This window comes from Hippocampus comes, unplaced genomic scaffold, assembly GCF_001891065.2.
Source record: "Hippocampus comes isolate QL1 unplaced genomic scaffold, H_comes_QL1_v1.1 scaffold57, whole genome shotgun sequence".
NCBI lineage: Eukaryota > Metazoa > Chordata > Actinopteri > Syngnathiformes > Syngnathidae > Hippocampus > Hippocampus comes.
In genome coordinates this window covers 2,116,330-2,144,103 of record NW_017805039.1, presented here as the reverse complement: position 1 = coordinate 2,144,103, position 27,774 = coordinate 2,116,330, and the positions used below count along the sequence as shown (strand labels likewise).

Here is a 27,774-nt window from a genome sequence, read left to right as displayed (position 1 = left end):
ACTGCGTATGCTTGGTGGTGGTGGTCTTTCCCTCCAGGACAGGAAGACGAACAGTAGCAAGAGTGGACACAATAACAGGAAGAGGAAGTGGGCAGTGACCTTTTTTTTTCTCTTTCTTTTTTTGTGGTTTTGCGAAAGACACTAAGGGTAAAGTACAATCTAAGGGGAGGAGAGGAAGGAGGAGAGGAGGAAGAGGAGGAGGAGAACCTGTTGGTGCTCCCAAAACATACCTCTGTTGCCCTCTGGGAGTGCATTTGGCTGGTGGTCAACACGTATCTTGGAGAATTGCGAGTCTTGGAAGGAAGGTTGATAAGAAATCAATTCTACGAGAGGAACCATACGGGACTGGGAAGGATTCGCAAAGGATTTGCGAAGGATTCGGGGGTCTCGGACACTAAACACTGAGAGGTAAGAGTTTAATTTTGCTCATGGGGTACTTCATTAGGGACACGTGCGTAGTCAGTTGGCATCCAATGGCAACATTATGCCTTTGATGCTGTATATTTTACAATATTGTGATATTTAAAAAAAAATAGTGACACAGAGATCTTGTGATAATTGGACTCACAGGGGCACTTTATTTGGCACCCTTTCACAATCTGATGACAACTAACCCCCAAAAAATAATTTATTGGTTTCCCACAAAGAGCCAAAAGTCAAAACTTTTGCAAAAATTACACGCTAATCACCCAATTGCACTCACGGACACTCCATTGGGTACACAGCCAACACAAAAATTCAGACTTTAATCCCATTAAGGGTAAAAAATGTTGCGATGCCATTCCATCAAAAATATTTAGCCATGGATAATAAAAAAAAAAAGAAAAACCTTGGATCACTCAAGTGTAGGTACTATGGTAGTTCCTTGGGCCCCAAGATACCACACGATGGCGCCACATCTATCTAATTTTTCCTGTTAGACATGGCTTTGGCCCAAGCAAAAAAAAAAAAAAAAAAGAGCAAATAAATGGATGAGGATTTCAGCAAAACAAAGAATAGGTGCTTGAAATAAATATGAACAGGCAAATATTTGAATGACAAATCATGAGCAGGAGTTCACTATAATCATGCTAACACTTGATGAATTTTCTTTTACTCATGTTAGATGATTTTGATTCTGGTGTTGTTGCTTCTTGGAACTATTTCGACCCTATTCAAAGTGGTGCCAATTCAAAACGGCGCAGTCCCGCTGTTTTGCGCAAATCTAGCCACTCAGTCGACGATGTGTTACCATCTGACGAGAAAGGAAGTTTTCAATGATTTTTTTTTCCAATTGCAGTATTTGCACAATTTATTCATCCCCTCTCCTCCTCTTCCTTCCCCCGTCTATGGATTTGTGTCCGGGAGGGAGACAGAGGTGATTTGATTTGTTGTTCTGCTGCATCGGAAGCCATCCATGCAACTTAAGCCATTGGTCTAATTCCTGGAGAGGCAAATATGAGAGGGGGGTGGGGGGGGGGGAAGTAAACTGAGAAAATCCTTTGGGTGCCATCTGGGAGACTTGGTCGTCCCGCCGTTACACACATGCACAGACACGCGGGCATGATTAGAGGCATTCATTCATTCATTCAGATGGATGTCAGAGTGCTTGACAAGCTGTCCAGCTGTGACGATAGCGGTTTGGCAAAAGTCGCATGCTGATTGCTTCAGGAAAGATCAACATTGACTTTCACTGACATTTTGCATACAAAAGAAGAGTAATAATAATAATAATAATAATAATAATAATAATAATACATTACAAAAACTAAAAAAAATGCAAAATATTTAAATTAAATGTTATTGTGACAAATTACATATCCATACAATATAAATTCATGAAAAAGATTACAAATTTTTTGAAGTTCATAGTTGAAAAACCCCATTAAAAATGTAAACTGTTTCTAAAACAAAGTCTTTCATGCTTTCATGTTTTCATGTGGTCTTGTCAGCTTGCCTATACCAAGAATGCATCGGTTGGTGACTTATGAAGGTTTGGCTAGGAAAATATCCCAAGATGCATTTCGTGCTGCTACCAGGGAAATACGTCTTTGGCCCATTGGCTGTGTATATAAATAGTCCATGTCTACCTCGGTCCTTTGTCAGATAATCTCGCACCCTGCCACTTATTGACCCAGCCCTTGTTTGTAAGCTTGACCTTTTTCATGCTACAGGGAGTCCATGCCTTTTTGTTTCTTGTCTTCCTAAGTTAGTTTTTTCCTGTTTTTTTGCTCTTATATTTGTTGCTACTTTTGTCTCGAGTTTTATCCAGCTTTGCTGAGATTCTAACTTGTTACTTCCTTGTACTGTATAGTTGTTTTTTTCCAGCTTTGCTGTGATCTTTTGTTGATACTTTAGGATCCCTGTGTTCCGAACGGCGGGAAAGCTCGCATGACAGTATTATATACTAGAAGACCTGACCAACATGACATGTATAATAGATGTGGAATTTGACACGGATCAAGGAGCATTTACTCTAAATGGCTCGAAATTTCTATAAGTTGTCGATAATGATGTCCATTCAATTGCCGAAAGTCCGTCTAAAGATGGATAACCATTATTCTCACCACCATTCTGCACACCAAAAACTCTCAGTTCCATTCATGGGCCATAATTGGGCTCCATTAAAAGCTGACCGAGGCCGTCAATTATGCCCAGATGACGGCCGGCTATTAGTGTCAGACCAAATGACGGTGACATTGCCCTGGACAACCACCACGCACTCGTCTGACTTGACAGAGCGCACTCTATGAGTGTGTGTGTGTGTGTGTGTGTGTGTGTGTGTGTGTGTGTGTGTGTGTGTGTGTGTGTATGGTTGCACATGCTGGTGTGACTTGCAGGCAGACAGATTGTTTGAAGCTGCTTTGCGATTAAACCTGTTTTAATCTCAACACACTCACACACGCTTACAGTTGTCAGAGGGTAAAAGTGGAGCTGTGTCAAAAGCAGCTTTGACAACCCAAAAAAAAAACAGTAGCGCCAAAAAGCATCACTTTTAATTTGATTTGCTTTTGGAGTATTGGCAGCCAAAACTGTCAAAACTTCTTTTAGGCCATAAATGTGCACCAAACATTTCATCCTAACTTAACCAAATTGAATTAGATTGTACATTTGACATCTCGTGGAAGAGCATTTAATTGTTCTGCCTGTCCCAACAGGTCGCTAACATATGATACGACTAGATAAACAAAGAGAACAAATAATAATCTACAGACCAACTAAGTGAAATTGAATCATTTCCCGTGGCACACAAGATGATCTTTGGAGGCCAGGGCCTAATAGCTGCCTCATCCCTCTGCAGTTAAGTAAATAAAGATTAAATGCGAATTGAAACTTTTTCTATTGTGTTCGAGAGCATGTGAGATGGCAAAGTTTTGCCTGGTTTTTGTTTGCTGGTGTAGCAAAAAGTAGGTCACCGTTGTCTGCCACTCACTGGCAGTGAGGACTGAAAGCGTGTCGTCGGCGTGATTGTCTGCTTGCACAAGCACTTACGCACGACACAGCTGCAGCCTGCGGACAACGCTCAGATGTAATTACAGATATTCCTGGAACCTGTTTATTCTTTTGACACCTCTATGGTAAATAAGGTGAGGAGGATGTTTTTTTTTTTGTAATTAACGAGACCTTAATCACCACCCAAAGTGTGAAAAGACACCCAGCCGGCGCAACAGCACAGGTGCAAAATCTCTTAGCACGTTACCATAGATAGATACAGACAGTATATCCTACTAATGATCTTCTTCTTGGTAGTTTGAGCAACAATTTCATAAGAACTATTAGCAAAAGTGAACTACTGCACAGCATTAATACCTCAAATACAGGATATGGGACCCCTGTATTACAGATTTTTTGTTGGCCCTACCCTCCTTTGACGTTTGGATTTATGTTCAAATGAGCCGAGGATCTTCATTAAGACAAAAATGGTGTTTTCCTGCCATCCTGTGGCATGTTGGTGCCAAAGAACTATGTTGAATTGGGTGGAGTGTCTTTATTTAGACAAAAAGATGTGTTTTCAGGCCATCTTTGGCGTGTTGGTGCCAAGGAAGTATACTAAAGTGAGTTGAGGAGCTTCATTAGGACAAATTTTCTGCTTTGCCACATCTTGTGGCATCTAGGTATGAAGGAACTGTGTTGAAGTGAATTGAACAGCTTCATTTAGACAAAAAAAAAGTTAATCCTGTTTCATCTCCAGGCAATTCAAAACCATTTGGGGAAGCGGGGGGACTGGGCAGGTCCGTGGTAGGGACCGTGGGGGGGTTTCAACAAAACAAAACTTGAAATTAAATTGAAACTAATCAAATCGGATCAAACAGTAAGCACCATGGTGAATGTATTCAAGTAACCTAAAATATTCAAACTCTTATTACAATTAATCGTTTTTGTATGAAACTCTACTTAATTCTGATCAGAGGAAATTCGACTAAACTCTGACGAGAGATGATTTCCTTCCAAATTCTGACAGATGAAGTTAAACACTGTAGAAGTCAACTGAATAAAAGTAAATAACGAGCTTCCATGTGAACAAGACAGAGGAAGATGATGAGTGACGGAAAGGTGATGAGCACAAGACAAGACAGATGACAAGCAGGCAGAAAACGGGAGAATGAAGAAGGAGGTGAATGAGAAGGAAGCACGCACACGTCCACAGCTGGAAAAGCAGGAAGGGAGAGTCATCCTGTGCTAATGACCGGCCTTCATTAAGCACGTTTCCCAGAAGGCTTTGTGTTTACACTTCCGGCGGCTGATTAAAGGGAATGGCTAACACCCACGGAAAAAAAAAAGGCCTTATATGGATAACATGTCTTAACTGGCCTAGGCTGAAGGATGAAAATCAAATTTCATATTTTTGACTTCATTTATTGTACAATACTTTTAGCCTATGTGTCCATATTAACATTTAAATACAGTATGGTGTCTTACAGTCTTTTGCCAATTTTTTTTTTTTTTTGGTACTAATCGCAAAAATAAGGGCTATGCTTTAATGTTCCTATCGTCAAACGAAATCGCTCTAAAGATGTTATTATGAATAATTTGATGTCCTTGGTCAGTGGACTACCTGCAGTGAAAGAAACCATTGTAATTTCAGGCACTTTGTTGAAAAAAAAAAAAAAGAAAGAAAGAAAAAAACGAGACCTTGAACGCAGCACCATGTTATTTTGCAGATAGTTGAAAAGTCCCATGAATAGAAGTCTGCGCCCTGCAGTAAATGAGAAGAATACATTTTGGAGGAAAACTATTGAGCTGTCTCCAATTTCACTCAGCAAATAATTTAAGAAAACCCACATCACATTTCCACTTTAATTAATTTAGCCGTGAAAGGATACAAAAGGCTGGCAGACAAAAAGGAGGACAAATGAAAAGTGGTGGTCGGCGTCTTTTTTTGAGCTGATTTACGGGCGAGGGGTCACGGCGGGTCTCCACAATATGAGATTAGACCATTAGAGGGAGGCAGCTCGGTAATCCCCGCATCCTAATCCCCGATTTCTCCCCGCATGCTGCTAATGGTTGACAGACAATAAGATGCCATAATCTATCCAGCGGCATGCACTGGGAATGGACGGAGACACGGACAACACTCAGATAGGTCGCTAATGTTTGGCACACAAAGGAGGAGACGGAGGTGGATAGAAGGGGTGCCATTTGGGGAGATGGTGTATTTTGACAGGGGACAGTGGGGAGACATCGGGGAGATGAGGGTGATGGAGGGGGAGACAGAGAGTAGGTGGAAGGGATAGAGGGGAACACAGTGTAGGGGTGACGGGTTACAGTTGTCCGGTTTCCATGGAGCCGGCGTAAAACGGAATGACCAAACCAATTTAAAATGCTCCATTTCAAACCCTCAATTGGAATTGGAACAGGAGAAGGGGTAGAAATTGTGGAGGAGATTGAGTGGGACAGAACGTGATACTAAGGGGGATTGATGGTCTACCTGAGACTTGATCCCGGGAGTCACCTTAAGGGGGAAAGTGGGAGTGACTAAGGGGAAGGGAGAGATTGAGGTGGAGTGCGGACAATAAGGACGATGCTTGAGGGGTGGAGTGTGGGGGGCACTGAGCATGAGACTGACAGAAATATTGATGGTGACAATGATGGGTAAGATGACAGTGGGGTGGTGGGGCGGAGATTGAGCTGTAACTCTCAGTGTCACCCTCGGGCAATCCATTAGTTTTACCCCAATCCTCACCTTACCCCCCCTCACCCTCAACCCCCTTGTCTTCTCCTGGGTTGTAACTCTGTACGCCCCCTCAACATCCCTCTGATTGTCACCTTCAGTGTACTGCCTCAAACTACCCCCTCGGGCATCTCATCAGTTTCTTGCCAATCTTCATCCCTACTCTTTCCCCCTCAAGTCTCCCCCCGGGGGAGGAGGGGTGAGCTAACTCTCAGTGTTACTCCAGGCAACCAATAAACCCCACTCAATCTCACCCCAAGTCTCTCCGACAACATGCAACCTTCTCCACACTCGTGTCTGGGAATACAATATACTCATTCGTCCAGATTTTATTTTCAGGGCATCGAATCCATCGCAACTGGACTGATCTGGTTGTCTTTGGAGACGTTTTACTTCTCATCCCAGCAGGCTTCATCAGTTCAAGCCAAAAGGCTTGCTTTGCGCTGCACCGGGGTGATCGCCCCGCTCCTTTGTCTTCATTTCTCCTCATGCAGTACATGCTCTGCTTTTAACTGCGTGCTGCATGGATTATCAGTTATGAGGGTGTTTTAGAATCAGGGCGTTCACATCATGAGGTCAGTCATCAGGAATGTTCACGTTTGTACTTTATCACCGAGGTTGCTACCAGCTGACGTCAACCCCGTTAAACTTTTCCCCGACATGGTGGACATGCTTCATCACGTCCCGTTAGCACTTCTTCCAGTTATCTTCCCAAGCGAGAACAAGAATCGTTGGAAAATGTCAAACCATCGCTTGCTAAGTGTCCGATAAAGACGACCGCGTTCTGAGTGCTCCGTTAAAAGTGGGTTGGCGTGTTTAATAAATCCCGCCGCGGCCTCCAGAGTGGAATGCTTTCAGCACCGGGGTCCTAAATGTTCCACCGAGTCCCATTTCTGAGGAGCTTTAAGAGTCCTGGTCTGCCACGATAGGCCATCCGGGACTCTCGGGTAGTGTGCGCACAGCTGATAAGTGGTTTTAATGTCACACTCTTCTTCTTCTTCCTCATCCTCACTTCTTCACCCACTCTGTACAGATCATGGCTTTGCTTCGGCTTTGGACCGCGGGGCTTATTCTGGCCATCGCGGCCTGGTCCGTCTCGCCTGGCGTTTCTGAGAACTTGGTGGTGGGATCGGAGAGGCGGCAAGGAGTTGCTGAAGAGATTGTGAGGAAAGAGAGCCATCCCATCCTATCTCGGAAGAAGCGGGAGTGGATCTGGAATTCGCTCTATGTGGAGGAGGAGAAACCAGCGCCCATTCCCTACAAGATCGGGCAGGTAAACGAGAAATGACCCGAATCACAAATATTGCGTGTTATGTTTGTGAGCAGCAACCCAGCCGCTGGGGGGCAGTGCCCTCCCCTGGGGGTGCACTGTTCCCCAGTGCCGGTCCCAAGCCCGGAGAAATGGGGAGGGTTGCGTCAGGAATGGCATCCGGCGTAAAACTTTTGCCAAGACGACCATGCGAGTTGGTAGGACGGTTTACAGGGGCGGATGGAAATTACTGACTCGCTGTGGCGACCCCTGAATAGGGATGTGCCGAAAGGAGAAGAAGAAGAAGATGTTTGTGAGCAGCATTCAACAACAAACATAAGGAGAAATCCAACCAGGAAGAATCCACAGGGAAAAAACTATTCAATTTTGGTTGTTGCAGGTGTTACAAATGAGCTAAATTGTGCTAAATTTGGTAAAGGGTTCCAATGGTTTTCATATGCTCAAAGGATCCATCCAAGAAATCTGTTATTGAATGGCTCAAAACGTAAAACAAATATATCATTGTTTCCCCCTATATTTGGTAGGTACCGGTCATCAATCTATTGTTTTTTGTTTCAATATCTTTTTCCAGCTCAAGTCCAGTCAGAGAGTGGAGGTGAAGCGGTTTAAAATCGAGGGCGAAGGCGCCAATGGCATTTTTAGCGTGGACCACAAGGGCGACCTGTTTGTCAGCAAATCTTTGGACCGCGAGGAGAAGAGCGCATACCACTTGACCGCCAGGATGTACGACGGCAACAACAAACTCATTGAGGACTCGGGAGACTTTGTGGTCCAGGTGACTGACATCAACGACAACAGCCCCATCTTCCCCAAAACTTACAACGGATCCATCGTGGAGAGGTCTACCATAGGTACTTATTATAATTATTGCGACAGTGCATTGGTTGAACTGACAGTGACACTTTCAGAAAGAAAAAATATAATAATAAAATAAAAAAGGTAAAAAAAATATGTTCAAATTATTTTAGTATTATAAAATGTATTTTACTACATTATAAAATACATTTAGCTTCCAACAATAACGGCAGTTTTCCAAGAAGAGGAAAAAAAGCTGCAGTATCACGAAAATTACATCACATTTTTTTTAATTTGTTGCATTTGGGAGAGATAAAGACAGTGCGGTATTAAGAAAATTATTTTTTTTTTAAACCTAAAATCTAGAATGATAAACTTTTTATGATTATTCTTATTATTATAATTATTATTTCGAACTCCCTTCTACCTCCACAGGAACCAAAGTGATCGAGGTTAGGGCAACGGACGCAGACGACCCAACCACCGCTAACGGCGAGCTGCGCTACTCTCTGACGCCCGATGGCGACCTGTCTGCCTTTGAAATCGACAGTATCACAGGTTTTTACTTTTCAGATTGCAACTTGATCACGTCCAAAATGATGAGTTTTTCACCATGATGGCAGAATGAGTGAACTAACAGGCTGAATAGCTTGAATGATGATTTTGAAATTCGTCAAAAATTGGCAGCATTGTAACATTGTGTTAACTAATTGCTGTGTGTGTCCAGGTATGATCAGCTGCAAGGTGAGCACTCTGGATCGCGAGACCAAGAGTCAGTACGTGGTGGTGGTCCGGGCTCAGGACATGAGAGGAATGGCGTCCGGCAGCACGGCCACAACCTCCGTCACCGTCAGTGTCACCGACACCAACGACAACATCGCCTCCTTCACCAGACGTGAGGACTGCACAGGGATAAGGGCGCATTTGTTTGCACGAAAAGTCGGAAAATTGCAAGATAATTTGACACAACAAACTGCTCTTCTGATGTTTTCCTTTCACACTTCTTGTGATTTTACAGCCTTTGTTGAAAAAAATTGCGCTATTCACTGTTTTCTTTTCAAGCTATTCTTTACAAGAACACAAAAAAAATTTCAATTTGTTGAAATATTACGAGGGTTTTTTCCTCAAAAGAAATAGGACCTTGATACACAATTTTGTTTTTTTATTTGAGAAAAAAAAAAGATTTGAATCAAGGAAAAAAAAACCCTATTGAAATCTTGTAAAATGTTTTCGGCACAAGCAAGGTTATTGTAGTTAAAGAAAACTATGGAAAGAACTAGAACGAAAAATGTAAAAAAAAAAAACCTTCATTAATAAAATTAAATAGAATGAAAACACCATAACTATAAAAAGTAATACAAACTGAAACTAAATTTTATGCTCAGACCACTATTATAAAAATGAAAATGTCCTTAATTTTTGATTTTTACATTGTCTGTAAAAGAAAAGTACTTCAAGTGAATATTTATTTTTTTCTCTAAAGAAATGTTCCTTTTATCTTATAGTATTGGGCTTCTTTGCTCAGAGAAATACAATTGAAATATTACCACTTTTTTAGATTAAAAAAAATACTATTCCTATGATACATCAACATTATTTATTGTTTAATTTTAAATGCCTCCTTTACCTTGGGGGAAAAAAAAAAACACCACTACGCTACTAGTTTTACCCTTGTGAGATTTCAACATTATTCTTGGTGTATCCTTTTTATTTTCTTTCCAGTTTGGCCTTAATCCATTTTCGTACTTTCTAAAGCAATGTGTTGCATATGGGAATAAAACAACAGCTAACGGGCCTTCTGGGAATGAAATAATTGTTGCATTTGTGTAAAGTTAACATGACAGTTTGGATTTTTAAGTACCCCAAAGATGCGTTGCTGTTTTTAACTAGAGTTGAATAATGACTAATAGTGTACTGTTTGTTCCATAGGGACGTACGAGTTGCGAGTTCCAGAGGACCACAAGTTGAACTCGAGGATTGGCACTTTAGAGCTGGAGGATCGAGATCAGATCCAAAACAAAGAGCCCATCTTCTCCCTGCCTATTGACAACAAAATGTTCTACATGGAGCTCGGCCCCAGCAAGGACGGCAACCTCATGCTCAGACAGGTGAAATGCGTCCTGCGAGAGCGGATTTGGAATTACAGAGAAATCTCTTAATTGAAATTTTTTCTTTTGTGCATAAAATTTGACCCACAACTCAACTTCAGACTCTGTGCCACTAGATGGCAGCAGTGAAATTCACAACATCCGGCCACTGTCAGTTCATGAAGATACGTCGCGGAGAACAATATTTTTTTGTTGGAGTTTCATGCTTGCGATTTTTCGAGCGAAATTTATTTTGTCCTAACCATGAATTCTAAAAAAATCTGTCACTGTTCTGGGTTATTCTAAACACTGTTACAAGGGAGAAGGCCTACCATATTTGTTTTTGGTCCCAAACCCCCTGCAAACAGTGAAGCTGATCTATGTTCCAGCAGCAGCGGTTTGTGGTTTGATGTGACATTTAAAGCGTCTCTTTATACTTAGCTGTCTGCAGGCATATAGAGTAAATAGAACGTGGCATCTGAGCATTACAAAATATCCACAAGCGCAAGAAAAAAAAAAAAGAACATAAGCATCTGAGGCAAAAGCCATACTTTTAAATGCCCTCGCACACATTTACGCAGGCGGTTTGATAAATAACAATGCGCGGCATGGCCCGTCTGCTGAGTGGAGATATTTCATGCTTGCGAGGTTTCAGATAAAGTATTTAAGAGACATCACAGAGCACAAAATGTATTCCAACGGTGCGGAAGGGAAGCCCAATCCTCTGGCTCTGCGGCCCGTCTAGTCGGCGATGGGCCGCACGCTCGTTAAAGGTGTTTACCAGCCGCCTTCGGAAGTCTTCGTTAGCGGGAATAATCCAGTTAGCGGCACACTCCCGTCTCCCCGTCCGCAGATAAAAAAAGAACGCAAAGTGAACGGTAAGCTGCCTCTAATACCACCACAAACTGGAACAGGAACGGGACAAGGGAGAATGTGGAGGATGTTTGTTTACATCAAAAGTGGAAATGGAATACGAGCAGGGATGGAATACATTTGAAAAAGTAAACTGCATGGGCAAAAGTTTTGCGACATGATCCACAGATTAAAAAAAAAAAAAAAACTAGTTTTTTTTATAAATAATATTTAAAAAAGCATTTTCCCATCTCTCAATTTAACACACACACACACACACACACACACACACACACACACACACACAATTTATTTTGTTTTAATTTACCTCTCTAATGTACATTTAACTGTCTGTTGGGTGATATTCAGGCTCTGGATTATGAGACAAGAAACAGCTACTCCTTCAGCATACAGGTGCGGGAAAACTTGCGAAACCTGCGCTTTCCCGCGGATAACGTGGCCACTGCCGTCACCACAGCACAGGTAAATTACAATGATAATGATAGCCAAATTAATAATTGCATGAACCCGCCTTGACAACAGCAACAATTTGCCTGTCCAATTTTAAATCACTGTCCAATATAAAATCCAAATTCGAAACTGTTGGCCCAAGTCAATGGGGGAGGGTCCAGGTGGGGGGGATATACAAGGGCCACTAGGACCCAACTCTATAACTTCTATTTTCTTTTCATTGAAACTGAATAAGTTCAGTGCCATCCAGGTTTTGATTTCCTCCAGACAGGACACAAGTGGCCTTGAGGAGAAACCATCCATTTTGCTTAGCAGGACATGGATCTGACTATTATCTGCATAGCAGTAAAAGGAAATACAGTACCATGCTTTCTTAAAATGTGAATCAGAGGCAGCAAATGCAAAATAAAGAGAAGGGGACCCAAAACTGAACCCTGCGGAACACCAGTGGGGCTTAGTGGGACTCAGAATGATCAAGACGAACAAAAAGTCCTGTCTGCCACTATCAAATTAAAGGCCCTGATGAGGGCATTGTAGATCAATAATTACCTTACCAACATATGCCGTCACTGAAAAAGTGGATGCTTGCGTCTACATGTGCAGGTGAACGTCAAGGTGTTGGATGTGGACGAGCCACCGGTATTTTCACAGCTAACGTACACCTTCAACGTGCCTGAGGAAAGACTGGTCAACAACGTTGGCACTATCAGTGCCAGAGATCCGGACAAAGCTGGCAAGAGTATCCGGTAACAATCTATTGTGACACAAATATCCAATATGCAATCGTGGTTTTATGACTCGATTGACGATAGAGAGAAAAATATGGTAATAGGGAAGAACGGATGCTATCAGGAAAATGAGTTGCTACTCTATGCCTGCCCTCAGGTACTCCATCTTGGACAAGGATTGTCCAATCGCTATCAATCCAATCACAGGGCAGATGTCCACCCTGAGGACTCTGGACCGTGAGCTGGAGGCCGCGCACATGTTCCAAGTTAAAGCCCAAGAGGAGCCAAGTGGTGCGTCACACACACACCACACACACACATGAACACACACTCTTTCACACACATACACTTTTATGTATTGAAAACAAAAGCCCCTCACAGGCAAATGGAAGCCATGTGTCGGATAACATGCACTCAGGGAGAGAGTTACAGAGGCCAAACTCACAGTTTCTCTCGCATGTGCTGGGAACGCAGCATGTAGTCAATCACCAAGGAAAAATACGCATCAGACGCCTTGCCAACACACCTGGCTGAGTCTCAGAGCGAGCAGAAAATCACATTATGGCGTCTCTTTGTTCGTCTGTAGCCTCCCAAAGCAAAGTCTGTATTTTTAGACGGGCAGCCAACAGCATCCAAAGATCTATTTTTGTCTTTTGTCATCATGTTTAGGGAGCACAATGGTCCCCCGAGCCCCGCTCGACAAGGTCTCCGATATAGTGAACCGCACACAGCAAAGCACTAAAGATAGTCGCTACATTAAATGTCAGACATTAGAAGAGGCAATGAGCAACGAGGCTGCTTTAATGTGACAAATAAACAGCTTGCAAAGAGAAAGTCTTTTGTCCATTGGCCTGACTCATCTCAGCCAATGACAACAACATTTGCAGAGAGCTTTGGTAGGAATAAAAGTGACATTAAAGCAGCAAGCAGTAATGACCGGGGCCTTGCAGCCCCACAAAAGTTGGGAGGGGCGCCAGATGGAGGATTCAAAGTGTTTGCTATTCGACAGAATCTCTGCCGTTAAAATTTGGTAGCGATTGGAAGGACCAAATACTCTTTGAAGGACCCCCAGAAGGGCCCAAACAACCCCAGAATGGCAACTTCAAACCGAAATGGCAAACTTGCTGTTTGTTTGACGGCATGGCTTAATGAGACATTTTGGTGGGTGAACTCACAATGGACATGCCGACTAAATATCATGTTCAGAAAAAAAATCGCTTCAGGACTTATTACCATGATTTGGGGTTTTATAACTAGTCATCAAATTTCACTGATGCTACACCCACACTAATTGAATAAATAAATTCTTAATTTCAAACGTGTGAGAATGACATTCAACTAAAGCGACAAAATTAAACGACCGTAAAATAAAATAAAAATAAAGTATATTTAAAAAGCAGGAGGAAGAAGTAAAACTTATTTTCTCGTATCCCTTTCTTAAGGCCTCTCTAATTTTGACTTTAAATATGGACATCAAGCACTTGTAGTAAGAAATTGATATCCACACATCCATCTTGATTTTCCTGTAATACTATTGACATGCCGACTAAGCTTCCTATTGCTAAGTAAATGAAATGAATGAATGAATGACATGAAATGAAATGTAACCGGCGCCAAGGTCTGAATGTTGAAAACCCCTAAAAAGTGTGATTTATTTTCAAGTCAATGCAAAGAGACATCTTGAAAACCAGTCAAGAAAAATCGATCTGAAGGCCGTGTGACACATCGTGATGCCTTTGTGCGATCGTCACGGGATTACTTTACACAGACCGCAGTTGATTTCTTTTCAGCCAGCAGCGCAGTCAAAAGCAACGCCTGCAGGCAGCTCAATGTGGTGCTCAGTGATTGTTTGATGGTTGATTGCAGGTTTGGAGTCGTTTGTCAAAGTCAACATCGTCGTGGAGGACGTCAATGACAACAAGCCCGAACTGGATGTGGACGACATCTTTGTGTGCGAGAACGACGCCGTGAACACAGTAAGTTGTGTTTCTGCTCAATTTGAATAACTTCAAAACGTTGACCACCTGTAATTCCACTTGAACAGCTGAACTTTATTTGCGGTTAAGGGGCACTTTAGATATTGTTTTTTTTTTAATTGAGTTGTACAGATCATATGACATTGCTATGACGTTTTGGAAGCAAAGGGGTGAGCTAGCTGGTTTCGTTTTGCGTCATTTGATGCAATTGGGAAGACTTTTCACATGTTTTTATTTCTGCTTTACACTTTATACTATAATTTCCTAATACCTTTGGCTTCATGTTTGTATTTTTCCATTGTGTATTTTTACCTAATATTTGTATATTTAATGTTTTTTTGTGTAATATTTACTCTTATTCTAAAATGTGCATGTTTTCAATGTAATGACTATTTTTATAAACAAACGTTTTGATATTTGTTTATTTTATATCTATATTTTTTTTATCTAACAGTTTGTATTATTTTCCCCAGGTATTTTTATTTAATATTCTTGTTATGTTTGTCGCTTTTTCATTAGATATTTATTTTTCTAGTTGTGTTTATATTTTTGCTGCAAAAATTGTTTTGAATTTTTGATATAGATCTTGTCTTAGCTGTCTGTGCAAGTTGCCACGGGTACTATGTAACGTAGTAGCCAGTGGTCATACACACAAGTTTCTTGTTTTGACAAATTGCACGGTTTTGTTCCCCCAGGTCATCGGGACGCTGAGGGCTACCGATAAGGACGACCAGCCAGCCTCATTCACCTTTATTCTGGCTTCTCCCAGCTCTAATTTCTCCATCAGAGATTTTGGCAGTAAGTTGTCATTGGTCTTCTATGTTTCTCGTGCCCACTTGAGGGCTTTGAAGCCTCTCTGTGGAACTCAATAATGTCTGGAGCTAAAGGCAGCAAATAAGTGTACAGATTGGAAACACAGTCAGTAAACATACTGCATTAGGGTTAGTAACAATCCAAATTTAGGGGGATGTTTTACTTGTCCGATTCACACAAAATCAGGATTGCATTTTCATCATGGCAGCACCCACGAAGATCCAAATCGAACCTCTGTTGTTGAACGGACAGGTAGTCAGCCATTTTGATTTTTCAAAGGTGCCATTTCGGGGGTGGATTTGGCCCATTTCTGGGAATTGTACAAGAACAAATTCTTCCCAGGGAATTTTGCACAGCAGCCACCAAATTCCAACCGTATATAGCAGAAAGATGAGTGACATTACATCACAGTTGTGACTCATCATCAGGTGGAAAAATTGGATATGCGCAGTGAAACATCAGATTCTCACTGCAATGGGAAATGTCGGTCCAAAAATGGCAGTTGTTATGTGGTAACCTCCTCGTGGGGGAACTGTTGAATCTCTTTCAAATTCCATACTTTACAGACAGACTGGTGATGTTAAATTGGGAAGCATGCTTCCATCACAAGTGGTGAGTGTTGTGAAGATCAGGCTTTGCTGTTGAACATCAAATTTTAACTAGAGAATGTCATTTGTGCAGAACTTGCACAAGAATGCTAAAGAGCTGATGCTGAACTGAAATGCTGTGGAATCAATTTGTGTAATGTGAGACGTGATGTTGGGATGATTTGAATCGGTAAAGAAATACGTGATTTTTATTGAGAGACTTTGGGAATTATTTTCTTTTGTGAAAAGTGTGGAATCTGGGGAGTGAGAGAATTACTGAAAAGCAGAAAATAGTCCCCAAGATGATATTTTGAAGTATGAATAGGTTGAATTGGCCAAGGAATGTGGAAGAAGGAGGCAAATGTGTACACACCTTTTAGTTTGTTAAATGTGAGAATCTAGGAATCTCGATGTGAAACGTGTGGAATGATGGGGATTGTGGGAATAGCCTGAACGTTGAAAATATTTCCCAGTAGTGCTGTAAATTAGCTGAATGGTTTGAATTTGGAATGGAAAAGACTTCCACTTCAGCATTCACACAGTAATTTCAGAACAGATGATGTCATCCATTTTCTAAACCACTATGAAACATAAAATCTCCAAGCCCGAACATGAATGCTGATCCTCCCACCATTTGGTTCAGAAATGGGTGTCCTGCTAAGCTAATTGCAACACTTGATTCCTAGTTGCATCAGATCTCTCTCTATCTTTGGACACGAAAGGTCAACTATTAAAAGGTGCGCAGAGATGAAAGCTGCTGGTCTCAGGTGAAGCGCTGCCGTTGAATCCGCGTCTAACCTGAAATAACACGCCGCACGGCAGAAAGATAAACAGGAAGGGGGGGAGTGGCCTCATCTATTTCCTATGCGCTGGTGCCCGAGGTGGGGGGCCCACATGCTGTAGCGATGATGGAGGGTTGACAGATGAAGATGATTTGGAGGAAAAAGATGAAAGGATGCCAGGGCGGAAGAAGATGAGAATTAGGAGAGATGGGTGGATCGCTGGATCGAGGATGACGAATAATCACGACAATGGCACTCAGCAGACCTCCACCAAGGCTTAACACCCCAAAAAATGTTCATCTTGAAAAATATAATTCAATAATTTACAAACGCCCACACAAGGAGGTGAACTCCAACATTTGCTCATTTTAAGATGCATTATGGTACATGATGGCATTAAGCTAGCAGACTTTCAATAGAGTTAGAATGTTTCACTCATTTGGCTCAATAAAGGTTGAGCAAACAGCCGTAGAAGGAGAAGACCATAAAATCGAAGGAGAAGGAATTAGCAAAGATCAGACAAAAGGCAAAGTTCCTCTCAGATATTTGAAATGAATAGAATTTTTTTAATTGATGAATTTGAGACTTGAATTTGGAATGGTTTGGTCAAGAAATGTGTAAGGAACTGGTACACATGCAAAATATCTCCCAATTAAGAACTTTTGTGAAAATGTGCTCATTTGGGGAATGGAAATGATTGTTCATGACCGGAAGAGTTTTAATAATAAATGATTCGAAAAACGTGGGAATTATTTCGTGAGAAGTGTGGATTTTTTTTTTTTGTTGCTTTGTTCTGAATGTCATTTATTGTCGTGTTTGTAAATGGTTGCAGGGGCTTGTGAAAAACAAATTGAGTTGCCTTGTGTATGAAATGTGCTATTTAAATCAAGCCGCCTGACCTTCTCTTATTGGATTGTTGTAAATAGTTCTGAATGAGGCAAATATTTCAAAGTTGGAATGATTTGAATCAGAGAAGAAATGTGGAGGAAGGTAAACATATAAAAGATTTCTTAATTGGGGGCAATTTTATCATGAAATTATGGTCGTCTGAAGAATAGAAATAGCTTGAGAATTATTGTAATATGGAAAATAGCCCCCCACAATGAAATGAATATGCTTGAATGGTTTGAATTGGTCAGGAAATGTAAAAGGAGGAGGAAATTAAAATCTCTTCATTGAAACTGTAGAGGTGCATATAAAATGAGTGAGAAGGACACAGACAATGTCAGGCAAAAAATAAAGTCCCTTACAGACATTTTTAAAAGATGTTTCAGAGGATGGTTGGATTTATAGACACGGAGGAAGCAGCAACATGAGCGATGAGTGCATTTCACATGTCATGCGTCGTCTCCTCGCACCACTTAACACTCGCTTTACACACACAAGAGCTGCGAAGTGTCGGTGCTGTCAAATATTCATGCAGTACAAGGCGGCTTTCACCACCTCGCCCCGGTCTGAGTTGCCACCTAACCTCCCAATAGCAACACCACTCCCCTCCCTCTCATGTCACTTTCTCTGATGGCGAGAGAAGTGACAACCAATGGTGCCGACATGGATTTCTCTGCATTAGACGGCCAAGCAAACACATAAGTGCGACGAGTCGGGATAATGAGATTCAACAAAGAGAGTGAAGAAAAGACTGCCAGAGCATGCGGCACCATCCAGGGAGACCGCGGAGACTTTCCAGTCAAACAAAGACGAGCGAGAGGGGACGGTGCAGGACAGAAGATGTTTAGATCTTTTATTGACACACCCTTCGAGACTCTACATGTTTTTTCATTGGACATTACCAACATAAAATGGAGGCCGTCTAGTGGGATGGATTGTGTTGTGTTCGGAAGTGTGTTGTGAGTGGCGAGGGACAGCTAGTTTGAGATGCACAACACTGCATTATTGCAACTTTCATGACTTGGTGGATTGCTCGGAGTCAGAGTGCTCACACTAGTCACAGGAATCAGACCGTGCTAAAGCATGGGACGACTTCTCCTAACCTTTACCGACTGCTCCTTTTCCATGCACTCGCCGTATGTTCTAGGGCAGGGGTCGGCAACCCAAAATGTTGAAAGAGCCATATTGGACCAAAAAAAAAACAAAAAACAAATATGCCTGGATCCGCAAAAAATGAAAAGCCTTACATAAGCCTTATAATGAAGGCAACACATGATGTATGTATCTATACTAGCCTACTATCAAAATGACTAAGTTGGCGCAAATACACAATGAGGTTTTTTTTTCCCCTGCAGTGCATCCTCTAGAGCAGGGGTGCCCAACCTTTTTTGACGGAAGATCTACTTTTCGATCACCCAACCTCTAGCGATCGACCAGTTACCGCAAACGAGCATTTACTCCGGAGCAAATTTTTAAACCACCTCCTTGAGCAGGGTTAAATTTGCTCCGGTTTGAGCTGTTTTCAGGGGTTACACCGGTGTAACTTTGTACGTGTGAACGCTCTACTGGGGCAGCGCCGGCACTGCACCGGAGCAAAAGTTGCCGTGTAAACACCCCTTTGGAGACGGCGAGGCTCCTGTTTTCCTGTCATTGTCAGCAATGGAATTCCTCAATGGAATGGAAAAACGGGCTGCTGAGCAGGAAGCTTTGACTACTTGACGAATGGCTTCATTGTTGGACAAAAGTTTTACGTTGGATGCTTGGCTTGGTTGTTTTTGCTTTTTTTATTCTAAAAGGTTGCCGGTTGACCGTGGCGGGAAGTAACAAATTCTTGTCGTCTGCTTGTGTTCAGACAACACCGCATACGTCCTGGTGAAACAGGGACCGTTCAACCTGGACGATCCCACAGATTACAGCGTGGATGTGAGCATCAGCGATGGAGGACGACCCATCCAGACCAGCATCACCAAACTGGCCATCAAGGTCTGTATTTGTGTGTCTGTGAATCACAAAAAAAATCGAACACGGCGATTCCCTAAGTTTACATTATGCCGCCTTTTGTAGGCGTGCCGCTGCGACGCCAGACGCATCCCGACGCAGTGCAAGGCCGTGGCTCAGAAGATGGGAGTGAGCGTCCACGTTCTCATCGCTATTTTGCTTTGCATACTCACCATACTGGGTCAGTTCTAAAAACTGGAGAAAAAAAATTACAAACAAATAACAAAAAAAAAACCAACATAATTTACTTGGGCAGGGATTCTTTTGTGAACAATGACTAGAGGGAGCTCCTACCTCTAGAGGGAGCTAGCATACCACTAGTAGCTCCGACAGAGCAGCGACGCGGGAAAAAGACATAAAATAATAAGAAGAAAATTGCTTTGCAACACGAGTGAATCTCAGGTGTTTACCTTCATACCCCAGTCCCGGCTTTACACTCTGTTTTCGTGCACCCAGCCGCCAAGCCCCTTGGATATTATCCAAGAAGTTGGAAAATTTGCTGCTTGACTTTGATCCACCATTTTAGTTCAATGCCTTTCACACAAAACTTAGACAAGGAAGGTAGCCCCTTTCCTGCAGCTTGTCAGACAACGACAGTTTTCAACATGACGAGCCAGAAGTAAGTGTTAAATATCACATGCTGGTTGGTGCCCGCTTTCATCTCTTTCCCGTCTCATTTAAAAACAATGAAGGAAAACACACAAAATAGGCGTGCCAAAGGGGCTAGAAGGGGAAACAAGTTAACTCAAGAATTTCCCAACTTCTGAGGTGCTTCCAACCCAGCAAGGTGGGAGAAGTCATTGTTGGGTGTTCCACTTGCCTTTTTCACACAGACCCTGGATAGGGTCAGAAAATAGGCAGTGCATTTCACACCAAGTTTCCATTAAATTGGCCCAAAAAATACAGTGAGAGTTGCTTTTAACACAACGGGAGCGGAAGAAAAGTAGATTGATTGTCCCAGCTTTCTGAGATCGCCTTTCACACAGTCACCATCAAGTCTCTGTTACACCCCTCATACCGATACTGTAGCTATACTTACAAAGGCAGAAAATTTGTTAGACTTTCACTCTTCTAGGACTTTCACACAGAACAGCGACTGGTTGAATGTTGCTGCTTCTGAAATATATCAGAAGCCCCTTTTACACAAAGGTTCTCTAAAATTGCCAGATCAAGACTAGTCCTGCCGCTGGTAGTATCTTCAAAGCCAGATATAGAGAAAAAGATGGAAAATGGTCTGTGTGAAAGAATCTAGAAGGGTGATGTGAGAATATCAATATATGGTATTTCACCGTGGCTTTCCCACTGTCCCCCTTTCACACAGCTGCTGTCAAACCTAACAATCCTTAAATTAGCGTTGACTTCAACCCCATGTCATGTTCTCGCCCCTTTCTTTGCCGTCGACAACATTTCACGCGGTAAAACTTACCCGCCTCCCGGTGTTGTTGGTTTAATGAATAATGCAGGGACAGACGCGGAAAACAACGCCCGCGGTTTCCAACGCGCTGCTATTCTCTTTGATACCTTCGCCCCCCTCCTTGCCATTCCGCCTTGTACTTTTTGACTCAATCAACACACTAGTCACGGCGCGGGCTGTTGGTCGGGGAGTACAAATACTTTGTTGCTGTACTTGAGTTTATTTCGTCAGGGATCAAACCGAGTATTTATTTTTCCTGAAGATTGACCTGAATACATATCTGCACTGTCTGCTCCTTACTTTGTCAAAATATGATTGTTACGAATGATGACACACACTAAAAAAAGAAAAAAAAGATAGGCAAACGTGGCTGAGATTTTGTTGGCTTATGATCTTGCGGCTAAGGAAGAGATGCGGTGGAATGAAAGAGAAAATTGTGGGAAAATTGTACGAAGAATAGCAGCGTTAATGAAGAGTTTATCAGCACTTTAGGTGCCGTCTGCTTATCAAACAGCGGCAAACATTAAGTGGATGAACTATTAATATGCTCCACTTCTTCTTTTTCTTCTCGAGTCCCACTGGGTCTCCTTCTCTTTATCAAACTCTCTCACCACAGGCCAGATTAACTATTTAACGCTCTTGTCATTATCTGCCGCGCCCTGAAGCAATTTAGCGACGTAGCATTAGCTCTCCACTCGCCACAAGTCGCATTTGACCCCCTGAGAAGAGAGAGAGGGAAAAAAAAAGAACATTTTCTCACTGGTTTGTTCGTCTTTCTTCCCCTTTTTCTTCTTCTGAGTCGGCTATCTGTCAGGCTTAATAAAGTGCGGAGCATGTGTTGTAAAAGATTAATCTGTTGCTTTCCCAAGCATACTGGAATGAGGCGCGCTCGCCCGGCGCTAAAAGGCAAGGCTAACGTCGAACGTCCAAAGAGAGAGCGAGACAGAGGAGTTCAAATCAGGACCCCAGAGCGCGTGGCCGTAATCTAATGTCAGGCGCGTCCTTCACTCCCCCCTCCTTTCTCCCATTTGTGTCCTTCACTGCCTGTTCCTCCCTTTCTTGCTTTGCCCTTTACATCCATCCATCCTTCCTTTATGAAGTCAAATTTTTGCCGCAACAAAAAGAAGAAACTATTTGTATTGTTTTGCTCTCCATTTTCCCCAGATTTTTTTTCTTGCAATACTGTGTCTAGAATTTCCTTCATCTGTACTCTGCTTTTCCTCCTCTGCCGTTGTGTGGTTCTTTCCTTCGCTTCCCCCTTGTCTTTTTCTCTTACTGTTTCCCCTTCACTTACTGCCCTTCTCCTTCTGTGCCTTCTTGCACTTTGTTTTCACCACTTCACCTTCGTCTTTCTTCTCTTGGTTTTACACCCTGCCTCCTGACACATCACCTTCTCTTTTCCCCACCATTTTGCTTTTTCGCATTATGTCCTGCACTACTTGTACCTTCCTTTTCTCTTCCCTCTTCATTCCTTCCATCCTCTTTTTAATTGGTATTCGGTTACTCCTGTTTTCCTTTTCTTCATTTCCCTTTCCGCCTCACCAACCTTCCCTTCTGGCCTTCATTGCTCTTTGTCCTTCACTTCCTTCCTTCTTCTGTGCCTTCTCTTGCTTTTTTTCCTTCACTTACTGCCTTCATTTTGCTTTTCGTCCTTCACCTCCTCCCGCCTTCTCACGTCATTTGCTCTTCACTTCATGCCGACTTCACGTTTGTCCTTTGCTTCCTCCCTCCTCTTGCTTTTTATTCATTTCTTCCCACCGTTGCTCTTTTGTTTTCTTGTATCCTTCACTCCCTTCCTCCTCTTCCTCTGCTTTCTTCCTTCATATTCACCTCTTGTGTTTCTTTTCTTGATTTCTGTCCTAAACACTGCGCCTGCTTCTATAACTTCACTTACTTTCTCTTCCATTCCCTCTTCCTTCCCACCTCTTCCTCATTGATATTCCCTCCATCCGTCTTCCCGTCCTTGCCGAGTCGTCGCTGTGCGTTTTTAGAGCTTCTCGTGCTGGAGGCAAACTTTGCAGACACCTAAAACCATTCGGCTGCTCATTTTCCCGTCTGTTTTCCAGGCTCACTCCCTCGTTAACGCACCGCCCTTTTTTCCTCTTCCTTCTTGCTCGCTTCCTTCATGGCCCCATTCTCATTCCTGCCCTAATTTCCCCACATCTTCACAGAAAAGGCTTGGCTGACCGCTTTAATCTTGCCAGCCCGAGTTTTCACGCACTCGCTAATCGCGCCTGTCTGTCAAACATCTAAAAATTGCGGGGACAACTTTTCCTCGGGTTCCAAGAATGAAGCGGTTGGTTTCTTCTCCCAGAAACTGAAAAAGTGTGTCGTGTGTCTTGCAGTGATCGTTATCCTATTCGTGATGAAGAAACGCTACCATAAAGATTCGCTGGCCGGCATGAAGAATAGTGGCGAGATTCACGAGCAACTTGTCACCTATGACGAGGAGGGCGGTGGCGAAATGGACACCAACGGGTATGTGGACACAAAAATGTACTTCTCACAAAATAGAATTCATAATAGCAAATTTTGACTAAAAGGTAACCCAGGTATAAGAATCAGTGCATTTCTTGAGATCAGAAGATATGGAAGATACCGAAGCCGAGCAAAAGTGGGAAAATGATAGTGTTTGTGTGCGTATTTGCTTTGTTAGCATTCTACTTCCTGGTTCCTGAAGGATGATGTCAGCACTACGACCTATTTGATTTCGGATCGTTCCATTCTCGTGATATTTACTAATACAGTGAATCCCAGCATACTCGTGGATCGGCATTCACAAATTTACCCATTGACAGATTTTTTTTTTTTTTGGAACCAATCCTTTATTATTCTCTGAAAAACTCACTATTTACTCTTTTTGTGCTTGAGAAAAACAATTAGCACTACTGCTTTGGTGTCAACTGATCTTGGTGCCAAAGATGATCTGAAGTGAGTTGAGGAGATTCATTTAGACAAACGTAATCCCTTGCCACTATCTGGTGGCATCTACGATTACAAACTCTTTGAGGAGGGGGGTTGAATTGGTACCACAAAACATAATCTGTGCAAAATAAATGAATAAAAGATTATTTCAGTGTGTTTGTACATGCGTTGCACATCAACACTGAACAGCACCGTTAGCACCAATGCCAGCGCTAATGCAACCTGGTGTCCTGGGAACAATGACTTTTCCGATACATGCATTTGTCTGAAAACGGTCCCGATAAACCTGAGTAATAATGTGTGTTTTATATTTTACATAATAAACAGACTGTTCTGGGGACTTAGTACCAGTACATGCAAGACATTTCAGAAGTATTTGTCATTTTGATAAACTTTAGGAGAATATATCAAATTTCAGGGTAAAAGAGTCTTATATAAGATGTTTTTATTGCCATCAAATATCAAAACAGAGTAAATTTGACCCAAACGGTATGTAAGGGTTAAAAGCGTATTGCCATTTTTTGCGATCTTTGACGGGACTTTTTTTCGTGTATCAATATTTATTTGCTGACTTAGTCACGCGAGACACAGTGTACTTGAAGAAAAGCCACATGGCGTATTAATCCTCCTCCGTTTGCAATATTTATCCCCTCTGCCGCGTCCTATCATTTAGTGACCCAGTTTAGCTGAAAGGAATCATTAAAGTTTTATGTAATCTGAATCCAATCTAATGTGAAGCCTATTAAAAGGCGCCTGCTTAATGCATCGCTCATGTTTAATGTTCAAATAGCATCACCGTCACGATCCTTACTGGCCAATTATGTTCAATTTGTTTCCAAGGCTGTCATTGGGTGGCCTTTCAGTCACTGTGCAGCATTTTGATTGTTTTTACCTGTGTGGCTGTTTAATAACCCGTGTGACCAGATGAACCCTTTTACCGTTACATTGTTTTTGGTACCAACAAAGAGACATTAATGACCATATTTGTAAATTTTAGCGGGGAACTGTTGATTGCTTTTAAGTAAGTGACCAGAGTCTTGTTTTCCCTGGACATTACGACATTTTGGACTGTCAAAATGTCGTCCTATCTCTCATTAAGCTTTGATTGTTTTACCGAAATGACCAGAAGTCCACATTTCCCAGAGTCTGTCCATTTTTTTAAAAAGTACTTCACTTAACATGGCTACCCTTTTTTTTCCACGTGTGACCAGATGAAAAAAAATATTTGAAACTGTATTTTCCAATTTTAACTAATATGTTGGTTGTTTTATCTGGGTGACAAGACGGTTCCTGGATTTCCACTTTTCAGGCCAGTCAAAAGTCAATTCATAATGTTGGCAAGCAGACAGTATTTTTTTATCTTAACTATTGTGTGGTGTTAATTCATTGACCGAATCTCCACTTTTCACAGGACATTTCCTCTTTTAGGCTTTTACTCACTATTAGTTTTACAGTAACTAAGAACTGCAATATGCCCAATTCAAACCTTGTTAGGTTTTGATTTACCGGTAGTTGTTTCCCGCTAGATTCCTAGAATACCAACATGCATTCTTCCTCCCTCCTCCAGCTATGACGTCTCCATCCTGACATCAGCATTCCACGATGGCTCCCTCCTTCGCCACCCGGATTGCCTCCCCCACCCGTCTCTCTACGCCATGGTCCAGAAGTCCCAGCCACACCAGCATCAAGTGCAGCCCGCCTCCGCCGGCAAGGGCGACATGGCGGCCATGATTGAGATGAAGAAACACGATGCGGACCACGACCGTGAAGGTTTCCCGTACGACACGCTGCACATCTATGGCTATGAGGGGCCTGAGTCCATAGCGGGGAGCCTCAGCTCCCTGGGAAGTTCTTCCAGTGGCGGCTCAGACTCTGACTACGACTTCCTGAGCGACTGGGGCCCCAGGTTCAGGACCCTGGCTGAGCTGTACGGTGTAGACGATTTGGACTACTACCACTAGTTGACCTTTTCACCATGACGCCCTACGTACTTCCGGGTGGCAAAATCTCAGATGGCACCACAAGTAAACCAACGTGATATCTCACCACCAAGGAAATGTAGGCATCATGAACATGATCCTAAAGAAATTGGCAAATGAATTGACTTTTCTGTGGCTCTGTCTAATGAGACAGACTTTTTGCGTGATGGTATAATAGAGAGTGCGCCGTAGAGCTACCGTTAGCTGGCACGCTAGCCATGTTCCTAAATTAGTCAAAAACAACCCAATCCAACATTTTACAAAACACTGTGAGAAAATGCCTTCCAAAAACCCCAACCACTGGTCCTACTGGAATAATCTGATGGCACAAATCCCGCAAAGTTTTTGTCAAAGTTTCAGTTCACATCAAAGGTAATCAATCGCTTTTCTGCCACCCGGAAGTACCCTGGCGCCTACTGTTTATTTTCAACAACAACAGCCATAAAAACACCAACAAAACAACACACTTCAGCAGGAATGGGAACAACAGCTGACTTTTTGTTTCTGGACACAGAACTTGGCGAGTCACATTTTCATCCTTCTCATCCAATCGAATTGAAGGATGTCCCATGAGGGGGAGTGGCCGCATGAGCACAAAATTGCGATTTAAGGACGCAATTAGAGCCAATTAGATTTGACATCTGAGCGTGTTTATTCGGTGCGCTTTCTTTTTTTTTTTTATGTTGTACTTTTTGTCTTTTCGTACACGTGCACTCATGCACATCCATACAGTACACGCACACACAAAATGTCTACTAGGGATGCCAGCGTAATCTACTGGAACCCAATGTGAAGACAATCATGCGCAGTTTTGATCGAAGCTATCAGAGGTAGCTTTTGTACGGGATCATGCAGGTGTGCCTAATAAAAGTTGCACCAGCTCTTTAGTGTAATTTATGTGACCAGAACAGTGTTAAATCCTGGTGACAAAAAAGAAAGACAAGTAACGAATACTGGAATTTTCTCTGCATCTTTTTATTGCTTCCATGGGTTGTTTGAAATTATGGATTTTCCGGACTTTATATATTTCACAAAAGCAAACTAAAAAGAGAAGAATTTTGACATTAAAAAAAAAACGTCCACTTTATATGGGATACCAGCACTATTTAAAGGCATCCAACACAAAAGCTTCACATCATGATAATCACGCCTAGTTTTGATTGACGCTATCGAAGGTAGCTTTCATACTGGATCACAGTGAATTGTGGAGAAGTCTTGATATGTAATCCATACACAGAGAAATATAGTAAGGGTTTGCTGTGGTCTATAAATGCCACAAGGCAGTCACAAAGCACTACTTTTGTCTAAACGAAGAATTTCACTCACTTCAACATAGTTCAGTGGCACCAAGATGCCTTCAGATTGCGCTTAAGTAAAACTGTTATTGCATACAATGAAGATGAGGTCCCCCCCCACCTCCCCAAAAAAACATTCTGAGGATAGGCGAATTTGTGAATGCAAATGTGGAGCAGGTAACTAAATACAAGTTTAAGAGTTTGGCCTGGTGTTGTTATACTAATTTGGCCAATGTATTTCACTTTTGGAGTTTGTAGTTTAAAAACACACTAGAAAAGAATATTTTAGCTCAAATAAAAGTTAAACCTAGGTACATTTTTGATGTCAGTAAAACGTGGCTTGTTTTTCCTCAGTTGGTCCATTTTGCTAGTTTGTCACTGCAAGAAGAGTGAAAAAAAATGGTTGAAATCGAGTGACAGCAAATAGTCCAGCACGTCTTTCCCGTGCTTTTTTTTTTTTTTTTTTTTTACACCAGCCGTCATCACGCTCATTGTTTGGCGAGGAAAGCGCAACTCTCAGAGGCCTCCTCGCCACACACAACTCAGGAAGCACACAGCAGCTCCGAGGTGCTTCAACTACTTTAACCTCTCATCCCTCTGGCTACTGGCAGCTGGTGGAAGCACATCCATTAAAAAAAAAAAAAAAAAAAAAAAGACAACATCTGAATGGCGTGGGAACAAAAGGCCAGTGGACTGATCGCAAAAACTTTGAATTGGGAAGGTTTGACGTTATATATTCAGATTTAGGCACCCATGGAGTGAG

At 42.3% G+C, this 27,774-nt stretch overlaps 1 protein-coding gene across 1 annotated transcript; it reads left to right on the top strand.

Moving 5' to 3' along the window:
• cdh5 (cadherin 5) lies at positions 1-27,774 on the top strand. Its single transcript, XM_019863970.1, has 15 exons — positions 1-408; positions 7,185-7,424; positions 7,993-8,272; positions 8,652-8,774; positions 8,944-9,111; positions 10,146-10,324; positions 11,525-11,638; positions 12,230-12,372; positions 12,512-12,645; positions 14,221-14,330; positions 15,026-15,128; positions 19,253-19,383; positions 19,465-19,579; positions 23,158-23,290; positions 25,305-27,774. Exons 2-15 carry the CDS (start codon positions 7,188-7,190, stop codon positions 25,696-25,698), a joined length of 2,364 nt encoding a protein of 787 aa, XP_019719529.1. The 5' UTR covers positions 1-408; positions 7,185-7,187; the 3' UTR covers positions 25,699-27,774.